This window comes from Typopeltis vanoorti, chromosome 6 (genome assembly GCF_054136105.1).
Source record: "Typopeltis vanoorti isolate ZY-2024b chromosome 6, IOZ_Tvanoo_1.0, whole genome shotgun sequence".
Lineage (NCBI taxonomy): Eukaryota > Metazoa > Arthropoda > Arachnida > Uropygi > Thelyphonidae > Typopeltis > Typopeltis vanoorti.
Window position 1 is genome coordinate 107,405,902 of NC_143554.1, and position 23,277 is coordinate 107,429,178.

The 23,277-nt window shown below is 36.3% G+C and overlaps 1 protein-coding gene across 8 annotated transcripts in view; it reads right to left on the bottom strand.

The window, feature by feature from the left end:
• LOC150105780 (putative bifunctional dTTP/UTP pyrophosphatase/methyltransferase protein) overlaps nt 1-15,838 on the bottom strand; it is a 90,215-nt gene extending 74,377 nt beyond the window's left edge. Inside the window, exon 1 of one of the 8 annotated variants that reach the window (XM_090393582.1) lies at nt 15,774-15,838. Coding sequence is in view for 3 of the 8 variants with exons in the window: in XM_090393574.1 (XP_090249700.1) it covers nt 15,099-15,147 (49 nt within the window). In the remaining 5 variants the exon portion in view is untranslated. The other 7 variants (XM_090393580.1, XM_090393578.1, XM_090393574.1 and 4 more) reach the window with 7 other exon arrangements.
• Between the last annotated feature and the right edge of the window lie 7,439 nt (nt 15,839-23,277).

Below are 23,277 nucleotides of genomic sequence, written 5' to 3' on the forward strand. Positions count from 1 at the left end.
GATAAAATTGAGTATCGTGAGGTTATAAAATTCTTTGTAAAAGAAAGTTTAACACAAAAAGAAATAAATTCAAAGTGCATAAAAGTTTATGGGCACTCTTCTCCTTCGTTTTCAACAATTAAGAAATGGGCTACGAGTTTAAACGTGGCCATACCAGCCGTGAAGATGATCCATGTGAAGGACATCCAAAATGTGTAACACCAGAAATCATTGATCAAGTGAATGGTATGGTATTATATGACCAGTGAGTCAAAGTGCATGAAATTGCTGAGACTATAGGCATTTCAAAAGAATGAGTAGGATATATTTTGCATGAAGAATTGTAAATGAAAAAGCTTTGTGCAAGTGGGGTGCTGCGTTTGCTCACAGCAGATCAAAAACGCACTCGCATGAAAATCTCTAAACAGTACTTGGAGCGTTTTAACAAGAATAAAACCGATTTTGTGCATCGATTTATTATTATGGATGAGACTTGGATTCACCATTACACACCAGAATCCAAACAGTAGTCAAAACAGTGGACAGAAGCTGGTTGTTTAGCACCAAAGAAGACAAAGTCATGGCATTGGTGTTTTGGGATGCTAAAGGCATTTTGTTTATTAATTTTTTTGAAAAGGGTAAAACAATAATAAGGGAATATTATTCCGATCTTTCAACCAGACTAGATGAAAAAATTCGTGAGAAAAAACCCGGTTAGCAGAATAAAAAAATCATCTTTCATCAGGACAATGCACCTGCCCACAAAGGTGGCAATGGGAAAATTAAGGGATCTGCACTATGAATTGTTGGAACACCCACCATATTCCCCAGATTCTGGCTCCCTCTGACTTCTATTTCTTCTCTAAACTAAAAATCTTCCTCTTGATCCACAGAAAAACGCTGACCAGCAAGGAAGATTTTTAGTTTAGAGAAGAAATAGAAGTCAGAGGGAGTCAAAATCTGGGGAATATGGTGGGTGTTCCAACAATTCATGATTGCAGCTGAAGAGGGGTATTTTGCAGATCTAACTGAGAACCACTACAGGGATGGGATAATGGCGCATAAGCATCGCTGTAATAAATGCATTAGTCTTAAGGGAGATTATTATTATTATTATGGGCAGCTTCAAGGAGTCATTAGACGCATCGAGGGAGATCCAACATCATGTCAAGAACAACTATTCAACATTCACACAGTACTATCATACTTCACCTTGAACTCATTTACAGTCATGGCACCAACAACAGACTCTGGCAGCTTATTCCACTCATTTACCATTCTCCAAGTTAAAAGACCTAGCTCTAACACCCTTGCTAACCACACTCTTACCAAGCCTCCATGGATGACCCCTAGTCCTCCTGCTACCAGTCCTATTCTCAAAAATATCTTCTGAATTAATCTTATAGAAACCCTTCAGTAATTTGAATGTCTCAATCATATCACCCCTTTTCTGCCTATCAACCAATTTCTGCAGCCCACAAATCTTCAACCTGTTCTCATAAGGTTCATTCCATAGACCTGCTATTATCTTGGTCACTCGTCTCTGGATCCTCTCCACATCCTCCCCATCAAGAAGAAACCCTGGTGCCCATATCTGGGCACAGTAGTCTAAATGGGGGTCTTCTCAAGGCTCGATACAGAGGAACAATAACCTGTTTGTCTCTGCTCTTTAAAATGTTTTTCAGCAACCAAGTGATTTGATGAGCTGATTTTGCCACTTTTACGATGTGTCCCCTAAACTTCAACTCCCTATCCACCAACACTTCAAAATCGGTGGCCTCGTCAATCTCCTGGAGTACAGTTCCAGGAGATTAGCAGCAGTATATCACCAATGTGATATACTGCTGCTAATCTTTTCATCCCAAAATGCAAAACCTTACATTTTTCCACAATAAATTAATATCCATTCTCCTTAGCCCAGTCCTCCAAACTATCCAAATCATCCTGCAAAATTTTGACATCCTGAGCATTCACTATAGCTCTACCCAACTTTGTATCATCCGCAAACAGATGCATAGTTCATCTCAGATCCTTTCTTATATCGTTAATGAACAAATTAAACAGTAGTGGTCCAAGAACAGAACCCTGTGGCATATCACTAGTCACAGGCCATCTTTTGGACTCTACTCCTGAATAAACCACTCTCTGATATCTCTCCATCAAATGCCTTCCTATCCATCTCACCAACCCTATATCCATTCTCATATGCTGCAGTTTACAGATTAGAATTCCATGTGGTATCCTATCAAAGGCTTTAGCAAGGTCCAGAAGAATCACTGTAAACATGTTACCCTTATCCAGTTTAGCAGTCACTGTGTTATAGAACATGAGCAAGTTACTGAGGCATGATCTACCCTTCACAAAACCATGCTGTCCCCCATACAGTATCCCATTTTCATCTATCCAATCTTGTATTTTCCTCTTGACTATTTTCTCCAAGACCTTGACAACAATTCCTGATATGCTGATCGGCCAGTAATTTTCAACAGCAATCTTGGAACCTATTTATGCAGTGGAACTATTTTCCTCTCTTTCCACCCCCCTTAGGACTAATCCAGACCCGAGACTCAAATTAAACAAAATGGTCAAAGGCACTGACAATTCTTTAGCCGCTTCTCGTATGACACGAGCTGGTATACCATCCAATCCTGCAGATGAATTGACATTGAGGTTTTGTAATAGACTATTCACATCCACTTCATTCACCACAATTCCCTTATAAGCTGTTGGTTCTTCCATTTCTGCAATGTCACCACCTCAATGATATACTCTTGCAAAGTGCTCACTCAGTAATTCTACTATATCAACTGATTCGGTTACCTCCCTACCATCGGCATTCTTTAAAATTAATCTGCCGTATACATTTTTTCTTTTACTTGCAACATATCAAAAAAACTGTTTGGGATTCTCTTTAGCCTGAATGGCTAATGTTCTTTCATAATCCGCTTTTGCTTTTCTTACCACACTTGTTACCCTTCTGGCCTGGGCTTTATACCGTTCATGTGCCTGCAGGTCACCTTTCTCCTTAAATTCCCTCCACAGGTGTTTCTTTTTTTCCAGCTCAAGCTTAATGGTGTTATTCATCCATTTAATCTCTACTTGATTTATTATTCGGACTCTAGGTATACAGTCAGCATTGCCTCCTGCAAACACTTCTTAACCGCCTCCCATGCACTATCAACATCCAGCCCTTGCAGTTTTACATGCTATGGCACTGAACCAATCAAATTCCTAAGCTTGTCATACTTACCAGCCCGAGATTATGTTGAAAAATAAAAATAATTTTGAAATTATAAATTTGTTTTTTTCATTGTTATGCCGAGAACATTTCAGACCACCCTCGTGTGTATGTATATACATATATATATATATATATATTAATTACACCTCCTCCAAGGATTTCAAAAGAGACAAGATCCTCAAAAACAAAAAAAAAAAAAAACACACACATATATATATATATATATATATATATATAAGGCTCAACAAATTATGTGGAATCCTACTTTTAATGGCATATCTCAGTAAGTTAAGCAGAGTAAAGTGATTAGTTAGTATTGTATTGTATTGATGTTTAGAGAACACTGTGTGAGAACCATTCCAGGAAATCAATAAATAAACAATAGGAAGCACAATGAGTTTGTGTGTTGTTTTCTTTTTTTTTTTTTTGAAAGTTGGAGGTGTTATGTAATAATAATAATAATTTGTTATATTAATTTTTTTTTTTTTTTTTTTTTGGCAGAATGGCCCATTATATTACACATTGTGTTTTCTTAAAGTTAAAAAAATGTGTTTAGAAAGTTATTTTTCATTAAATAAAAGATAGTTATTATTATTATTATTTGCCAGCAAAGGTTGGTCGACTGGTAGAGCCTCTGCTACTAATGGCCCATGCAAAAAGTTAAGCAAGTTTGAGCGTGGTTAGTAGTTGGAAGAGAATCAATTGTTCGATGCTGTTGGCACACTGCTCCCTTGATGAGTCTTTGGACTCCCTGGAGGTGTTACATATAATAATTATAATAATTATTATTTTTATTATTATTATTATTACATAACACCTCCAGGGAGTCCAAAGACTCGCTATTCTATAAGTAGCGAGTCTTCACTACTCTATAAGCAGTGTAGTTGGTGGATTGAGTGTTTCCACTCTCAATCCACCAACTACAACAAACCACAACTACCATCATCATCATCTACACCAATGCATCTACCATCCATCATCACAAGTAGTATTTTCACAGACAATCACAAACATTCATGCCCACAGCGGGATTCAAACCCACAGCCTTTTTGGCTGGAGATCAGACATGCTGACCACTCAGCCAACCAGGCTGACAATTTAGTTACAGCTACTCACCAGTTGGCAAAATCTACTTGCCACTGGTGAGTGGGTGAACATTGGTTGAACTTGAACCCTGTATATAACTTATAAGTTAAAAAGGAAGTGGTCCATGTATGGAGCCTTGTGGAAACTTTGTAGTATAATTATTGTTCTTTTTTCTAAAACAATACACTCCCATCTATAACTCAATCAGCCATCCAGTTCTCTATTCAAGTCACCACTCTATGAGCTATCTATATTCCACTTAATATGAATATTAACTTGTCATATATTCTGTTAAGTCTTTTTACAAAATACATGTGCAGCAATGCTTATTATATACAAAAATATTTGTCATTTTATCATATATAAAGTTGAGTAAAGATTAGTTCTCTCAATTCCATATTCTGGTTCTAATTAAACTCTTCAAACCTTTTCTGTCACTCTAGAAATAAAAAGAGCCAGTAAATTTGACTATTTGATCAACCTTTGGATAATCCTTTCGTATCTTGAATGCTTCAGCAGACAGAGTTTTAAAAACTAAGATGTCAGTGTATTGAGAAATTTGACAATCTTTTTTTTTAAAAAATCAGCTTTCAAGCCTCAACAACTTCAAAAAACACCATAGTAAACTTAATATCCTTTACCCTGAAGCAATCAGCACACTTGCTCGTGGCCACAAGTATGCACTGCCACCTAAAAAAAAATTCCTGCAGAATAAATAATTTTTATAGTGACACCTCCAAGGAGTCCAAAGACTCATTGAGAGTCTTTGGACTCCTTGGAGGTGCACTCTACAACTCTCCATCTCCACCACTCAATCCATCAACTACAGTGAACCACATCATCTACACCAATGGCATTTACTGCTCAACACCGCCACAAGTATTTTCACAAACACCCATGCCCACGGCAGGATTCGAACCTGCAGCCTTTTGGATGGAGAGTGGATACACTAACCACTCAGCCAACTATGCCAGCAATGATCCAATTAGTGATCCAAGTAGGATGAGGTACCCTGAGCCTTCCTATCCATATTGCATTTCATATTAACAACATTAGACTGGATGCAGCCGTTGTACATGCTCATGAAAAACCATCAAAAAGCAACTTCTCAAGAAAAATAATATTAAGCTCTGCAAGAAATTAAAAACAATAGAACTGTAATTACCAAAGCAGACAAGGGGAATGCCACCACTGTAGTTTTAAACCAAAAAGATTACATGGGTAAGCTTGCCTCCTTACTTCGAGATCACTCTACCTACCTTCCTTTAAAATGTGATCCCACTAATGCACTGATCAGAAACACTTCACAGGCTGCTTAAAAAGGTCACTTCTTAGCCTATGGAAGTCACCAACAAACTTAAACTGTTTAACACCAGTTTCCCCACCCCCTCCCTTCCCAGATATATGGGCTACCATCTACAAACAGACAGAAGGGACAACCATAGGTTCTCCACTTTCTCCACCCATGGCCAACTTCTTCATGGATAACTTTGAAGATAATGTCTTAAACTCTGCCCAAATAAATTTACTGTTTGGCTATGATACATAGATTATGTGTTCTCCATTTGGCAACATGGTCCAGATACGCTCAACATTTTCTTAACACATCTAAATAATTAACAACCAAGGATTTGGTTTACCTTAGAAAGGGAAAACAGCAACAGTCTCCCCTTCCTAGCCACTCTGATTACATACCAGCCTGATGGATCCCTGGCATTCTCCATTTACAGAAAACCCACACATACTGGTAGATATATTCACCAGCAGTCACACTCCATACCCCATCCCAACAATTTGAGATTATAAAAATCCTATATAACAGGTCAAAATTATTCAGTTCTGATAGCAGTGCCCTAACTACTGAACTTAATCACATTCTCAACACTTTCTTAGCTAATGGCTAAAACTCCAACAAAATATTAAAACCCTGTAACTGCAACCCCCCCCCTTAAAAGCAGAGATTACACAAAATCTATCACCATTGCATATATCTGGGGCACACTGAAATAAATTAACAAAAATCTTAAATAATTACAATCTTATAACTGTTTACAGATCACATAAAAATTAGGATCTTTTACTTACTCCACCCAAGATAAGCCACATTCCCTAGACCTACCATGTGTCTACTAGGTCTTGTGCATTTGCAAACTGTCCGACTATGGCCAAGCAGGCAGGAGAACCAATATCAGAATTTCTGAACACATGAACTAGATCTGATTCCACTATTAGAGACACTCTGGACTTGCTGACCATGCTCTGGACACTCACTATAGAATATACTAGAAGAAGGCCACTATTGCATCATAGCAAATACAAATATGAGAAACTGCCCCTAGAATCTGCCTCAGCCCTAAGAGCTTTCCAAACCTCAACAAATTTGGGTGCATGAAACTGCCCCAAATGTGAAAGCACTGATTTTCAGATCTTCAGACCAAATTTGGGGCAGTTTCATGCACCAAGACCACCCAATTTAGCCCACTAAGAGGTGTCATTTAGGACTAGGCCCAACTTTGGTTGCCTTTCTTCAGCCTTATTTACCAAGTGTTAGTGCCTGCATGCACATATCATTGTGATCTCTGAAGATGGCAATGTTACATTGCCAAAATATGGGAAGTATTAATCAAAGTTATAATTAATATTGAGTATATGTTGTAATCTCCCAAAAATAATAGTTATGAATAGCCAATGTACAAGCCTTTCTACCAGAATTCTTGGGTGATGTTACAAAGTTAACATTAAAATATGAGAGGGTAGAAGCATGAAAGGGTATAAGTTGCACCCAACAGCCTTAGAGAGGGGCCAGAAGGTAAGGTTCGGTATCAATTTGAAGAGGATGCAATTTTTCTACACTTTAAACTTGGATTTGTTGATAAGCTGCAGCATAGGTCAAGTGCAAACTGGGGTTTTTGATGTGAGCTACTTGAATTATACCAAATTTTTTATCTTGGACTACTTTGGTATACCTTTTAGGAAACAAAGGCTTGGATACTTGTCAGGGTCTGAGTGGAGTGAAGAATGAAGGTCTTCATTCCAGCAAGGATTATTTCAGTTACTCATTCAGAAAACATGTTTGGAATGGAAAAGCAATTTGTGGTCAAATTACTTTGACCATGGAAAGGAAGAGTAGAAATCACAGATAATCTCATTTTGCACCAGTGCAATGCCAAAGGACACAACCATTCTGAGTTTTGTGTACTTTGGTATTACACTAGTATGGATAGCATTAAGATTGCAATCTGAATTATCAAGAGGTAAGCAGATACTACCATATTGTTGGATCCTACTTCATCTTAATCTATACCTTGGATCCGACATGTTATTTACTATGATGTTCTTAACAAAATAGAAGGTTGCTAGTTGATTTCTAATTCAAATATAAAGAAAATTTATATTTAAAGACTGCGCCACTTTATATCTGAATTAGTTCAAGAATTGAAGATAAACCAACTCACAACTATCTCTCCTTTTAGGTGTTAATATTATATATACTGGCCGAGTATATTTAACTTATTTATCACTCCCGCTTTGGTTCGAATATTTTATGAATGGTGCAGTAAAAGAGATTCAGGCAAAATACAACTTTTGATTAACTAAAACAAAAATTTAATTTTAAAATCACAAATTTTACTCAACTTCAAATCACTAATTAAGTTATTAGAAACACTTCAGCCTTCCTGGCAATACAGTCATACAAACTCAGACAATGGTAATTCTGCTATCTCTATTACAGTTTTCTCACAGTTCCTTAAGTTCCAAATACAATAAAATTGCAGTAACACCTCTTCACAAACAAACACTTTTAATTTTACACTTCAGTTAATCCTCCGCAATAGTTACTGTTAATATAAGGAAATTCTAGGATGAAACTCACACACATCTCTGTACAGAAATATTAATGGTTGGAATAATCTTACCGATAATCTTCCATCTTCATCTACTTATACATATACACTTTTTATAACTGTAAACACTTTAAACAGTAAACGGCACTCATTAAAATAATTCTTCTAAGCAATAACTGAATTAATCATCGGTCACAATACACATAAACAAACGTTGTTGCATAAAGTACTACTGATCACTCATGAAATAGGGCAAAACAATAATTCCTTAACTTCAGGTTTTATATGCACAGTTGTTCACTTTTCCGACATTCAATTAATTCTTAGACACTACAATTCTAAACACAGCTATCAGTAAACTTCAACTTTACAGCTCTACTATTCTTTAGTAACTTCGTGCTTTGCTTCAAGGTTCTGTGTGTCCTTGAAAGGTCGGCCCTGAAATTAAATCTCAATTCAAGTATTGCTAGTCTATTTAGTAGTCACTCAGCTGTCTTCCGTAGCTATAATTGTTATTCTACAATTTATTAGCTAACCGCCTCTCAACTAGTAGACTTTATTAGCTGCTTGAGTGACTTGCCGACTCGCTATTATCGCACTGCGATTCCCGAATGCACCGATTCAAACCTAATGCCAATCCTCTCCTTTCTCTCTCTCTCTAATCTATCTCTTAATTCATTAATAATTTCAGCATTCATCGCTTATATATCTCCATTCTTCCTGCCTAAATTATTCTCGTGAATTCTTTGACTAAAACTCTTTTCAATAAACCTTCTCCTTACATGGCGTTCCAAAAGCGTGCTCACTCACTTACATACGTTTCCATGACAACAAAACAAAACATAATAAAATTGAGGTATTGCATAACACTAAACTTCTACAAATAGGAATAAATAAAGAATATTTACATTTCAATTAATGGCAGTTAAATTATCAAATATAAATTCTATATTAACATAGAAATAAGCTAAATAGCTTGATAATATTTTAACACAGAGTTTTTTTTACTATTAATACATATATTCTTGATTAAATAATTAAATATTAGATAAAATTAAAGGTAGTTATATGAATATTAAATTATAAACAAGTGATTTACATTAAATAATATTTACAAATGTAGCCTTTGCCATGGTGGATTATGTTGGATTCTGAGGAGAGTATTAATAATTTCTCTTCATTCAGAATCCAACAATATATCTCAAAGGAGAGCTGGTTAAGAAAAAGTCTACGGTATGGGGAGGATTATCTGGTATTCTGGTGGGTAAATGAATAGAGTGTTAGATCATTACTAACAGCCAAGACTGCATGTTTTCCATTTGATGAATGGAGTTAGAAAAGAGCCAATTTCACTTGTGAATGTTATCCTAAGATAACCTCAATGGGTATTAAGCTGCAAAATACCAAGCATTAGAGATATCACAGTGGTTAGCCTGGGCAGATGTAAAGAAGTGATTCTATATAGGTTCAGCATTTATCTGATATGGAGCAGATATGATGAATATGTAACAGCTACTTTTATAAGAATGTGAATGAATGATAATTCAGGTGAATAGTTGCAAAGGTTGACATTCTGTGAAAAATAGCAGGTCAGTTTTGATGCAAGTAATGATGCAGGTAATTTATGTTTACAATTTTTCTATATAATTTTTTTCTGATTTTTTTCTGATTCACAATGCCTATACAATTTAATTGTGTCTTTATGGTTGCTTACCTCAAGAAAGTTAACTGTGAAGTAGAGGCATGCAGTGGGAAGGGAGAGGTAAGATTCATGAACATGTCTCCCACACACAGAATATCCAAGTCCATGTGTGGCCTCAACAGTAATCTCTTGCATATCCCTATTCGCACATTCACTACAGTAACAAAATGATTTGGCAGAGCAAGAGGAAGATTATTTTCTAGTTGATCAAGAAGCCACCTGATGCACCTGGCATGAAAACATTATCACACATGAACTATATTGACTGAATTAGGCCGAAGGAATTGATGAAGGATTTGGGGGAACTACCAGACTGTGAGTTCAGAGGACACATTGCAAAAGTGGCTGAAATAGCTCATAAATTATCTGATTATTGAAGAACATGCTAAGAAAAGGATGAAGAAGAGTTGGAAATAATCCACAGATGAGTAATCAAGATGGTGGTAGGTCTAAGGAAAGCTCCTTATGAGGATAAGTTGAACATCTGTGGGTTACAGAAATTAGTTGATAGGTGAAAAAAAAGGGAAGATATCACAGATATAAAAGTTACTTGAAGGTTTTTATAGGACTGATACAAAAGAAATATTTCCGTGCATGACTAATAAGATAAGACCTGCAGGTCATCCCTGAAAATTGAACAAGTATGGTTAGCAAGAGCACGAGGACTAGATTTTTTTTTGCTTGGTGAGTAAGTGGCAACTAGAGTGGATTACCAGAGTCAGTTGCAAGTGCTATCAGCTTACAAGTAGGATTATGTTCTCCATGTCAGGGGACTAGCCTGACGATGGAATAGTTCAGTGGTAGGGTTGCTACCTTAAGGCTTCTGAACAAGCCTTCTTCCGAATTTAAACCCATAGGAGAAATAGGGTATGTTGAAGGGGAAAGAGTAGATTATAGAAGAATTATAGTAAGGTTTATAGAGAGGGCATAGTTGTAAGGCCAGAAATGAAAAACCCTCGAGTACTCTAATAGCATAAGGGTCATACAATAAGAAGAGTTGGCTGATAAGGCCTTATAGGAAAGATTAAAGTAAGTGGATCTTCTTCAAAGTAGAAGGAGGAGATGATAGATCCAGCTAGGGGTCCATGGGAGTGCCGCTTCCCTTACAATCAAGATGATTGCCCCTTATGGCCCTGTTGGTCTACGAGTCATTCAGTATATTCAGACCACCCCACCATATATATATACACACACACACACGCATGCATGCGCACACACACACACATGGTGGTCTCCCCTATCCACTATCCAGGGGACATGCTCTCTAGGGGTTACAGGGTCCCCTGAGAGCGGGATCTAAATGAGATAGCCAAAGATTATGGTATGATAATATCAACGGAAAAATCAAAAACTATGGCCTTTAAAGGACAAGATCCAGCAAGAACTAAAATAGTAAATAACAAGATTTTAGAACAGGTGAATTCATTTAACTACCTAGGATGTACATAACAGGTGTAATTAACTCTATATTTAAACCAAACCTAGTTCAAAAACAAACCAGACTAAAAGTATACAATACATTAGCCCTACCAGTTTTAATGTATGGAAGCGAAATCTGGACAATAAAACAAAAAGACAAACAAAGATTAACAACAGTAGAAATGAAGTTTATGAGAAAAACTGCAAAGTATACCCTATTTGATCACAAAAGAAACGAAGATATTATGAAAGAATTAAACCAAGAACCAGTAATAGAAAAAATTAAAAAATATAAACATAAATGGATGGAACACGTTCAAAGAATGAAAAACAGAAAGATTACCAAAACAAGCCTTAAAGTACAAGCCATTAGGAAAAAGAAAACCAGGACGTCCTCTTAAACGATTCAACGATGACTTCCAAGGCCAGAACAGGCCATGCTAGGCCTAAATCCTTGATACGCATGATGATGATGAGTTGCAAGTGCTTTGTTGATGAATGAGCTTGAAGCAAAGAATGACAGGTGTTGTATGAATTATGGTTCATATTTTGTGAAATGTTCAGGAGCTCCCTTAATGAGTCAATGGGTTTTAGAGAGGCCTGTATAATCATCATGAAATTCCTGACATGAACCTTCAGAGGATATACGTGATATTATTATACTAAGTGAAACGTTTCACATCAATACTAACTTCCTATTAGAGCACTGAGAGATAACAAATAAATCTGTTATCTCATAATTGCACTTCATGGTATAAACACAACCAAGAGAGGAAAAAAACACATTTATTGAACTTACTAATAGTTTGCTGGTTTTTTACCTAGGATCTTCAGAGCATAAATTATAGCTGTGACTAGCACATGCCGCTGAACTAAATAAATGTAGAAAACAATTCAGACAGTAACTGAAACAGAACTAATATTCTTATATGGTGTTATGGGCCAGATAATCATAAAGTTAATTTGGAGAAGTAAGGCTATCTGGTGTAAGAATGACTATTTCTCAGATCAGATCTTCAGCAAATGCAATCATACTTGTTGAAGCTAGGGAAGTGCTTCACAGCAGATACTGTTTCAAATATAGTCTCTCAGATCTATATCATATAAATGTAATAGTGACTTCAATATATAATACTTATGTCTTCCTTCATCTAATCCTATATGAAGAAGTATTCCTGAGCATGGTATGCCAATTCTGACTTGCCGTACAAATGATATTAACTACCAGTCTGTCCAAAATAAGTTAAACTGCAGACACAAGGAACTTCAGATACTCCAGAATATGAAAGAGGATGAAGTTGATCTTTAGTATAACAGACGGAGGTAGTTAACTGAATGAGAGGTCTGAAAATGGCATGGAGATCATATTTACAAAGAACATTGGTTATTTTTTCTGATATACCTTAATATATGGGACAGGAATAGTTTTAGCTGCAGGAGGGATGGGCAACACATGCAGTATTTTATTTATTTTATATAGCCATTGACTAAAAAGGTGTTGCAAAAGTTTCTGAGCTCAGTTTTCAAGGGTGGTGTTATTTGAACAAATAATCCTGGCTCAGTGAGTAAGTGTTTTGAGAATATCATACTGTTGAGAAGGGTGGTGGTGGTGTGATTGCTTACATAAATACCTTCATGTACAAGTGGACACATTGCCAAAATTGTGAGGACAATACAATGAATTCTGGGAATGATGCAAGGAGATTCTTGTTCCATTGTATAAGGCTCTGATTAGGCTACACAAGGACTACTGTGCACATATTTCACCTGGTTTTCAAAAGAACAAAGAGATGTTGGAAAGGATCCAGAGGTGACTGACTAAGGTAGTTTTTGATCTCTGGAATGTTGAATATAAGGAAAGGTTGAGAAGATGTAATTTACAGTCTAGTGGATAGGAGGAAGAGGGGTGATATGATAGAGATGTACAAGTTGGTAAGGGGTTGTTATAGGATCAATGTTGAAGAGATTTTTCATAAAATGGTGGGAGATCAGGAGAGAACAAGGGTCATCCCTGGAAGCTGTATAAGGAGGGTATGAACAAGAGAATGAGAAGCAGGTTTTTTGCACACAGAATTGTGAATGATTGGGATGACTTGCCTGAGAGTGTGGTGTCTGCAGAGAATTTGAATGGTTACTCTTTGTGCTGGTTACTTCACTGGGGAGTAACCAGAAAGGATGGCAAAAAAGATCAGAAATGTCTGGGGAAGGGGGAGATTCCTAATTAATGATAGTCAGCAGAGGGATACTGGTGAATAAAGAAACAAATAATATCCATGATATTAGTATTGTTTGAAACTAAATTGTGGGTTAAAGTTTTTGGATTAAAAAAAAAAAACACAAAGTCTTTTCTACAATCAGCAGCAGATCTTTAAAAAAACAAATTCACCTCAATAAATATGTTTATTAATGTGCACTGGTTTTTAAGATGGGAAAGTTTGTGAATATATCTTCTTGTCTGAGATGGTTCTCTGTAAACACAGAGTGTACATCATTAAGAAGTGATTACTGTATCTTGAAAGGCCAGTTACATTCTTGGATCTCCTGCTAACAGCAAAGACTACATACATATGACCTGGAAGGTTCCCCCCCCCCCTCTCTTAGGACTTACAGCTTGGGTTCAATTAAGCAGCTACTACTAAATTTTCTGGCAAGTGGTATAAAAATATAAATTTAACTTATTCAAAAATTAACTTTCTGTAATGCAGTGTTTTTTTTTGTTTTTGTTTTTTTAATTTGCTACCTGGGAAAAAATTCTCTCTAAATAACAATCTCTGGTTCCAGGTGTGCCAGGAAAGGTGTTTAAAAACATTCAGCTAACATATGCATAATCAATAATATCAGAAATGTCAAGAAAGAACAATTATAATAATAATATAAATACTATATATAATCAATATTGTGGCAATGAACACAAATACTACATTGTTAAAAATGCTTATTAGAATTAATACCAATGGTCCAGAAGAATCATATTCTAAAACTAGTCACAAAATCGGCAATAATAAAACACTTCTATCTGATTGTAAATCCATAGAAAAAGTAGTGCAAGGGGCAAAATCCGGGAACATGTTAAATGAATCCAATGATTACAAAGTAACCAGTAAGATATCAGCAATATTCTTCATGCAAGATGACTTTCATGAATTCTCTGTCTAATTATAATCAATTCAAACTTTCAAAATAAAGGAAATATGATTTTCACTTGTACAATATGTTCATGGAAAAAAAAAAAAAAAGAAAAGAAAAAGTAGGCATTAATGGATTTTATATTCATTTAGGCAATAAGCGGGGGGAAATGAAAAAAAAAAAGTTCCCCTGCTTTCCTTTCAGGAAAAGACTGAAATATGCATTTTGACAATTACTAAAATAGTGAATTCAGTCAAGATGATCGACTCAGCCAAATCTGAGAAGCTGGGGTTGTGATAATGTAGCTTACTTCTCCTGTGTAGTCTGCACGTGTATTTCATATTTTGAGCCTATATAAAAACACAACCCATGATAACAGATGGACGAGTTTTAACCAGCGAAAGAACACATGGTCTACAATTCTAATAAATCTAATCGCGAAGAGTTCTGCATAGCTACACTGAATAATCTTTACCAACTTATTTAACAAGTGAAAGTAACTTTGCCTTTTCTGAGTCTCATATCTAAGAAAACTGTATGAAATTTAATTTTGTTTTGTTCTAATATACTTTATATTTACAAACAATAAATCCAACTATTCTATAACGGCTCCACACCCTAAGAGCTCGCTTTTACACAGAAATCGATATAAATATTAAGTAATGTTAAAATATTAGCTAAAATACTGGAAATCTCCTACTTGCAAAAAAATTACGCTTTCTTTGCAACATAACTTGCTTTCGGCACATTTTCAAACATTTTTTCAAAATTATTTGAAACCAGATAATTCAAACCAGACCTACCGCTTCTGTCCTACCATTTGACGGATCGATATCACATCAATAATACAGAAACAAATACACATCGTATAAATGTTCTTTTTCGGGTATAATTTTTTATGACATTACAAATATTTAATGGTATTAAAAGTTAAAACCGTTTTCTACGATTGCAAAGTAAAACATCTATATGCAAATGAGCAAACCATTTATTGTTCGGCAAGCGCTCCGATAGCAAATAAAGCATGGTGAGTGATTATGCTTCCATAATGCTAATAATTTTTAAAAAATTGAAAGGATAGTGCAGTATATATCAATAAAAAATGATTACTATATCGAATGTTCAGATAGATCAAGTACAACAAACAATGGCATGTAGGAAGTAATGTTTACGAAGTTGTAAACTTTTCCAAGTTTATAACGTCAGATAACTGATATAATACTTCTTTTTGCTTAGAAAGAACTCCCTATACGGGAACAAATAGGCGTTAGCTGATCATTTTTTTCCAGGATTTGAATTTTATTAATTTCAGAGAGAGACCTGCATTACATCATGATACACTCTGAACAAAACTTGTCAAGTTTGCGTTGTTTACCCTAGTTGCTATGTTACGCACATGATTAATTGTTAAATCAACTTCTAACGACTTTCTCATAGCCGTTCGGTCCTCCGAATTCATATACCACTCTATTTGGCGAGTTACTCCTAAACTTACATTAGTTTCGTATTATCGTAAGATAATTATTTCCAAACAAATTAGAAGATAAAAGAACATAAAAACAGTTTAGATAACACACACAATGTGATAATAATAATAATAATAATTATTATTATTATTACATGACACCTCCAGGAGTCCAAAGACTTATAATTTCGGAGATCATCGAGAAAATAATGACAATCCACCGGACTCAGACTAACTGGCAGATATAAGTGGATGATAGGTGTTTAACTCACAACATGATCGAACTTGGACAGGACATTTTATTTGTTTAAATCAAAATATATACTGCTGGGGGGGGGAGCAGGGCCGATCCGAGCGTATCTGATATCCCTAGGCAAAGAAATTTTTTGGCGCCCCTATACATTGTCTCCCTCTATATATATTTTGTCATACTCACACAAACAGAAGCCCGGAAGTATTAGCACCCTTAGGCGATTGCCTAGATTCGCCTAATGATAAAACCAGCCATGTGGAAGAGCTTTTCTAGGTTATCGAGGACTTGTGGGTTGAAGGCAGCACAATGGTAGGACAGCCTACAATCGATGCAATATTTTGAGTCAGTTCGACTGATACCCGAAGGCACAATAAGAGGATGAAAACCAGCACCTATCTCAGGGACTCACTCCACCGGTTTCTTCAATCTTACTGAATTTTCCATCATTACAACCTCTGAATAATTGGAATTCTAATTAAAAGCAAATACTAAACTTAACTGCATATTATTTACGGCATCTCCACGGAGTCCGGAGACATCGCGGGAGACCCAAATCAACCATCACACACACACACACACACACACACACACACAAAATCCTGTCATACCTCTCCTTGAATTCATCACCATCATCAAAACCAATTCTGGCAAATCATTCATCTCACTCACCACTCTCCACGCAAAAAATCTACTCCGCACACTCCTACTACCACATTCTTACATAACTTCCACGGATTTTCCCAAGTTCTCTGACTATTTGTTATATATTGAAAATTTTCTGTGTAGCTCAGTGAATGTGGCGTTTGCACACCATGGCGGTTGGCTGCACAAAGGAAGACTTGATTTCGAGTCTAGTCGGCTATTAGAGGAAATTTTTCTAAGCATCTTTTTGACTGGTTCTCGAATTAGTCGATCTCTGGCATGGGCAGGCAGGTTTTTTTCTCCTGGAAACTCGGGTTTTTCGTCCCGCAAACTCAAGAAAATCGATCGTAGAACCCGCACTATTTCAGACATTAAAATATATTGTGTTAAGGTTAGGGACCACGAGATAGCAGCGCTTGTTGAGCCATTCTCTTCACTGCGTGCCGCTTTATTAGTAATAGCCTTGGGCCAGCTATCTCTGATTGAGTACCAGTGGAGATTGAACTGCCGACTCAGTCTCCAAAAGTTAGATACGGAATAAAAAGGTGTTAGCGGTTTTTTTAGAGGATCTTTATAAAACCCTTTAATATCTTAAAAGTTTCTATCATGTCCCCTCTTTCTGCCTATCAACTAAACTTTGTAACCCGCAAACTCTGAATACATCCTCGTAGAGAGTATTTCACAGACCTGTTACCATCTTGGTCACTCGTCTCTGAAAGTCTGAAAGTATAATTTTCTTAAAAAAATCATAATGAATATAATTATCATATCAGTTTTCGAGAAGTATTTCAAATTCCTTTTTTAAAGAAAATTACAGGTAACCCTCGTATAACGCATATGTTAGGTTCCATATAAATGCCTCGTTTTGTATGTGTTCTATGTGATTTGGCTTCCGCCGTGTACACAGCACAGTGAAACAAATACACTGACTAGTGGAGCATATCACTCAAGGATACAACTGGAACCTTCACACAGCTGCAGTCTTTCTGGATATTGCCAAGGCCTTTGACAAGGTATGGCATCAAGGATTACTCTACAAACTCATTCAGGTCAATATTCCAACAAACCTTACCCGTCTAATAAAATCATACCTCACTGACAGATCCATGCAGATAAAAATAAATGGCACCATCTCAACTAGGCGCCAAATCCTGGCAGGAGTACCATAGGGATCCCTGTTGGCCCCATTACTTTTCACAATCTATGTGGCTGATATTCCACAGAACCTGAGGACTACCATCACAGTCCTATATGCTGATGACACAGCCACAGTGACAAGATCTCTCCGCCCACACCTGGCGATCAGTCGTCACCAGGACAACATTACAAAGCTAGAGAAATGGTTCTCGAACTGGAGGATACAAGTAAACCCCATCAAAAGCTCAGCTATACTATTCACCAGACTCAAAGCCTTCATCCAAGATGACATTTAACTCCTCGGAAAAAAGATACCATGGCAGACAGAAACCAAATACCTTGGAGTACAGCTAGACAAAAAAGCTAAATTTCAACAGCCACATCAAGCTCATAGGCACAAAGACATCCAGAACCATAGCCCAGCTCTATCCCCTGATCAACCGCAACAGCAAATTGGATACACGCAACAAGCTGCTACTATATCAGATGGTAATTCGACCTGTAATCACATATGCATCCCCAGCATGGAGTCACACATCCAAATCTAACATCCTGAAACTACAGAGGATACAAAACAAATGCCTGCGCATGATCTTGGACGCCCCATGGTTCGTCAGAAACATGCAGATCCACAGAGAAACCGGAACCCCAGACATCCATTCTCTCCTTCATGACCATGCGGAAAAGTTCTTCAGCAAGGCACACTCTCATCCCAACCCACTAATCAGACAAGCTTCCAGTTATAGTGAACATGACTATCACAAACATAAAAGACCCAAGGCAATCCTGCTCTCGGCAGAACAGAGCTAACTCCATAGTTCACAAAGTGCAAGCACGGGGCTTACAACCCCCCCATCAAGCTTCTAGACACAGATAAAGGGAAAAAGATAAAGCATTTTATGCTTCACCCAGCAAGCCAGTAACGTTGTTGTTGTTGTTGTTGTTGTTCTATGTGATCTGAGTCTCTCGTTATGTGAAACTGAGATCACATAGAAAAAGTAAAGTTAGGTTCTGAAATCGTTTTTTTTTAATTATATAAATAAACAACAATGACATATCCAACAAAAATGTTCTTATTTAATTAGGTAATTCATGTAAGGTAAGAAAACATATAAACTATGAAACAAATGCATAGTATAAAATTATAAAAATTACAAATTGTACGTAAACTTCGTTGCACATAATGCATAAATGTTTTAGGCAAAATAAAATAAAGTGCATATTTTAATCGTCATCACTGTCTTCAAAACTAACATTTCGTAGATGTTCTTTATTTACGAGTTGCCGGACGACGTCATCACTCGAAATCTCTTGGACATCATTTATATAATTCTCATTGCATACTTCGGCTGGTTTAGTTATGAAGTAATAAGACCTTGCTTACCACTATGCTGAAATCTTTTATTAAGTTCATAATATGGAGCTAAACAAATATCCAATTGTCTCGTGAATTTTCCGCAGCGTTCCATTGAGGGATCATTATCCTAAAATAACTTCCTAACTTTCTTGCCAAGTCCAATCCTGCGGCTAATTTGCTAATGCCATCCTGGCTGGCCGAGTGATTAGCGTATCCGATCTCCACCCAAAGGACTGCGGGTTCGAATCCCACCGTGGGCATGGATGTTTGTGATTGTCTGTGGAAATACCAGTTGGTGGTCGGTGGTAGATGGCGTTGGTGGAGATTTGAGGTCAGTTGGTTGATTGAGTGGAGACAGAGTTGTTGAGCAGGTGTCCTCCCTCGAGAGTCTTTTGACTCCTGGAGGTATCTAATAATAATAATAATAATAATAATTTCTTTAAACTGAATTCTTTAACGGATTCATCACAATCAGAATCTTCGGCAGAACTTTCCCCGCCATTTGGTTCGATGTCATCTATTAATTATACAAGTTCTTCCTCATTTAAATCTGTTTCCACATTAAGTCGTACTGATTCGTTTAAATTCAAAATCCTTGCAACAATGCTGGTTTTTCTCCGTTTTTCAACCGATCCAAGATTTTAATTTTTTCTTCGATAGAAATGAAATTTCTTTCCAATGTTGTTTTTTCCCTTTCGTTGCAGTTTTAGTAAAAAAAAAAAAAAAATCAGCTAACGCCTTTTTATTCCCCGTATACGGGGAGTAGGCGAGGCCATTTAGCCCTATCTAACTTTTGGAGACTGAGTGGGCAGTTCAATCTCCACTGGTACCAATCAGAGATAGATGGCCCAAGGCTATCACTAATTAAGCGGTACTCAGTGAAGAGAGAGACGGCTCAAATGTGCCGCCATCTCGTGGTCCCTAACCCTAACACAATATATTTAATGTCTGAAATAATGTGGGTTCTACGGTCGATTTTCTTGAGTTTACAGGACGAAAAACCCGAGTTTCCGGGAGGAAAAACCTGCTTGCCCGTGCCAGAGATCGACTAACTCGGGAACCGGTCGAAAAAAGGCTTAGAAAAATTTCCTCTAGTCGCCGACTAGACTCGAAACCAAGTCTTCCTTCGTGCGGCCAAGTGCGGTGGTTGGCAAACGCCACATCCACTGAGCTACACAGGCTCTTGCAGTTTTAGTGGTCATTATAAAAAAAAAAGTGGTCATTATTATAAAAATAAATTTTTTACATAAAAAAGCCATTACATATTAATTATGTATGTAACTCATTAGAAAATAAAGTGCTCAGCTTGAGATTAACACACTTATTATTTTTAATGCGCTTTCTTGGCAGAAAACGAAGACAATTTTCAACAATATAAACTTTATACGGTAAACAATTGACTTACATGCGTTTTGTTAAAGGGTATTTCCCCTAATATAAATTCGTTGCATATAAATACATGCGCGATACGGTCAGACACAAATTTAACGAAGATAAAATTTAATTTTTACGTCGCGCGGTGAAAAATATATGAAAAGATAGGGATTACAAGAATTTAGACAGTGTTATATCGAAACCGCGTGGAACAAGGATTACTACAATTTGTAGATTGCGTTATATCGAAACCGAGTTGTATAAGTACCGCGTTATACGAGGGTTACTTGTATTTAAATGCAATACATTCATATAGTTTGCTGTAAAAAAATTATGCATATCATCTTTACTATTGAAATGCAGTAAAAGGGAGACAGAGGCTAATAAGCAAGGACTGGAGTCACTAAAAAAAAAAAAAAAAATCAGCTAACGCCTTTTTATTCCCATATATATACAGGGAGCAAAACGAGGCCGTTTTTAGCCCTATCTAACTTTTTGGAGACTGAGTGGGCAGTTCAATCTCCACGGTGCGGTCATGCGTCGTGGTGTGCAAACGACACATCCACTGAGCTACACAGGCTCTTTTTTAAAAAAATCAGCTAACGCCTTTTTATTCCCGTATATACAGGGAGTAGGCGAGGCTGGAGTCACTAATCAGATAAAATTTATAAACAATAATCATTTACTTGATTCAGCAAAAAGTATAGAAATGCATATCCATATAAATGTGTAACCGACTTAGGATTACCACCAGTCCATATTTGGTATGGATTGTCTGTCTTCAAGCACCTCAGTAGCATATTTGGAAGAACAAACAACATTCAGCCCATGGAATAGAAAATGTCCAAGTTCGATTCTAGTCGCGACCAGAGGAAACTGTATATGGACTCTTTTCAGTTGAAAGGAAGTGAACCGATCTCTTATTGCGGTAGCAGGGTTTTTCCCTGAAAACTCGGGTTTTTCATCCCTCATACAAGCAAATCGGCCATAAGAACACACAATTTACAGACAAAAATGCTATTGTTGTAGGTGGCAGGTAGTAAATGGCATTGTGTGTAGTTAGAATATTTAATAGCATATGAGATGGATATGTATAGCTGGAGGATTAAGTAGTAAGGGAAAACGGTGAGATGTGTATAGTGCAGTACAGAAGGGTGTCCTCACGCGATGAGCCTATAGACTTCTTGGAGGTGTAATATAACTATTATTACAATAATATTAGACTGTAGGCGTCCACATTTCATAAAATTTTATATATCTCTCTATTTTTTTTTTTTAAAAGAATCGTCCACAACTATTAAATTGATTATATTAAAAAATAATACTTTCCATAATGAAAAATCTCTGGAACGACGAAATTAACTGAATTACGAGTGATTTAGCAAAGCAGAATTATGGGTGCATACATATGGGTGATTTTAAACTACATTGCCAGGAGTGTTTTTATTAAAAATGAAAGGGGATCTCTTAAAAGAATTCAAGAAGAATTAAAAATACACCTTTAAGTTTATTTCAAAATAAAAATTATCGTAATCTATCAAGGTTCGTTTGGGGGCCGTAGGTTTTGTTGAGGGGGGGGCGTGAAATGATGAAAACAAATTTAAAATCTTTTAAGATTAAGTAGATTTTTTTATCTTAAAAGAAACGTATTTAATTATTATTATTTATTTTTTATTTTTTGTTATTCTTTATATTTTAATGGAAAAAATCACACTTTGGTTCACAAATTTTGCTTCCTGCGTATTTCGGCGCTTAATGAATATTAATAAGTATATGCTTATTCATATAAGTTTCATTTCAAAACAGAAATCTAAGAATTTCAGTTTCAAATATTTCACCTGATATTGACTTTTTGTGTAGCAATATTGAAACACATCCATCACATTAAATTGTTATTAAACTTCTTTTATGTTTTTTAATTCTTTCTTTATTACTAATCGCTTTACGTTTCATGTGCTTGTACTGCAAATGTACAATAACAATATATGTATGTATATAAAAAAATTGAGATAATGTGCTATGTCAAATATGTATGTAAGATGCTAAAAATGTAATATTAGCATTTGATTTCTGCAATATTCACTGTGTATGTTTTGTATTGAATATAAATACAATAAATATTATAATAATAGATGTCTATATATATGTGCGACTGGAGGAACTTTTTCTAAGCCATTCTTTGACCGAATCCCGAGTTAGTCGATCTCTGTCACTGGCAAGCGGGTTTTTCCTCCCAGAGACTCAGGTTTTTTATCCCATAAACTCAAGAGAATCGACCGTAGTACCCACATTATTTCAGACAGTAACATATCTTGTTAGGGTTAGATACCAAGAGATGGCAGCACTTGTTTGCAAGCCTCTTCATCGGTGGCTGCTATATATATATATATATATATATATATATATATATATATATATATATATATATATATATATATATATATATATATATATATATGTTAAACATACCAAGCAATTTTAAACCTGGTTTTACTCCATTTTCCAAGTAAGCAAACAGACTAAAAGTCAAGTTTGCGCCTGCAATTGATGCAAGTCTAACTGATCCCACAGGTAGTGCAGGAGCAGGGCAACTCGTGGCAAAGGTGGAACAAGCTCCGATCACTAATCTTAATATTTACCCTTAATGCCAA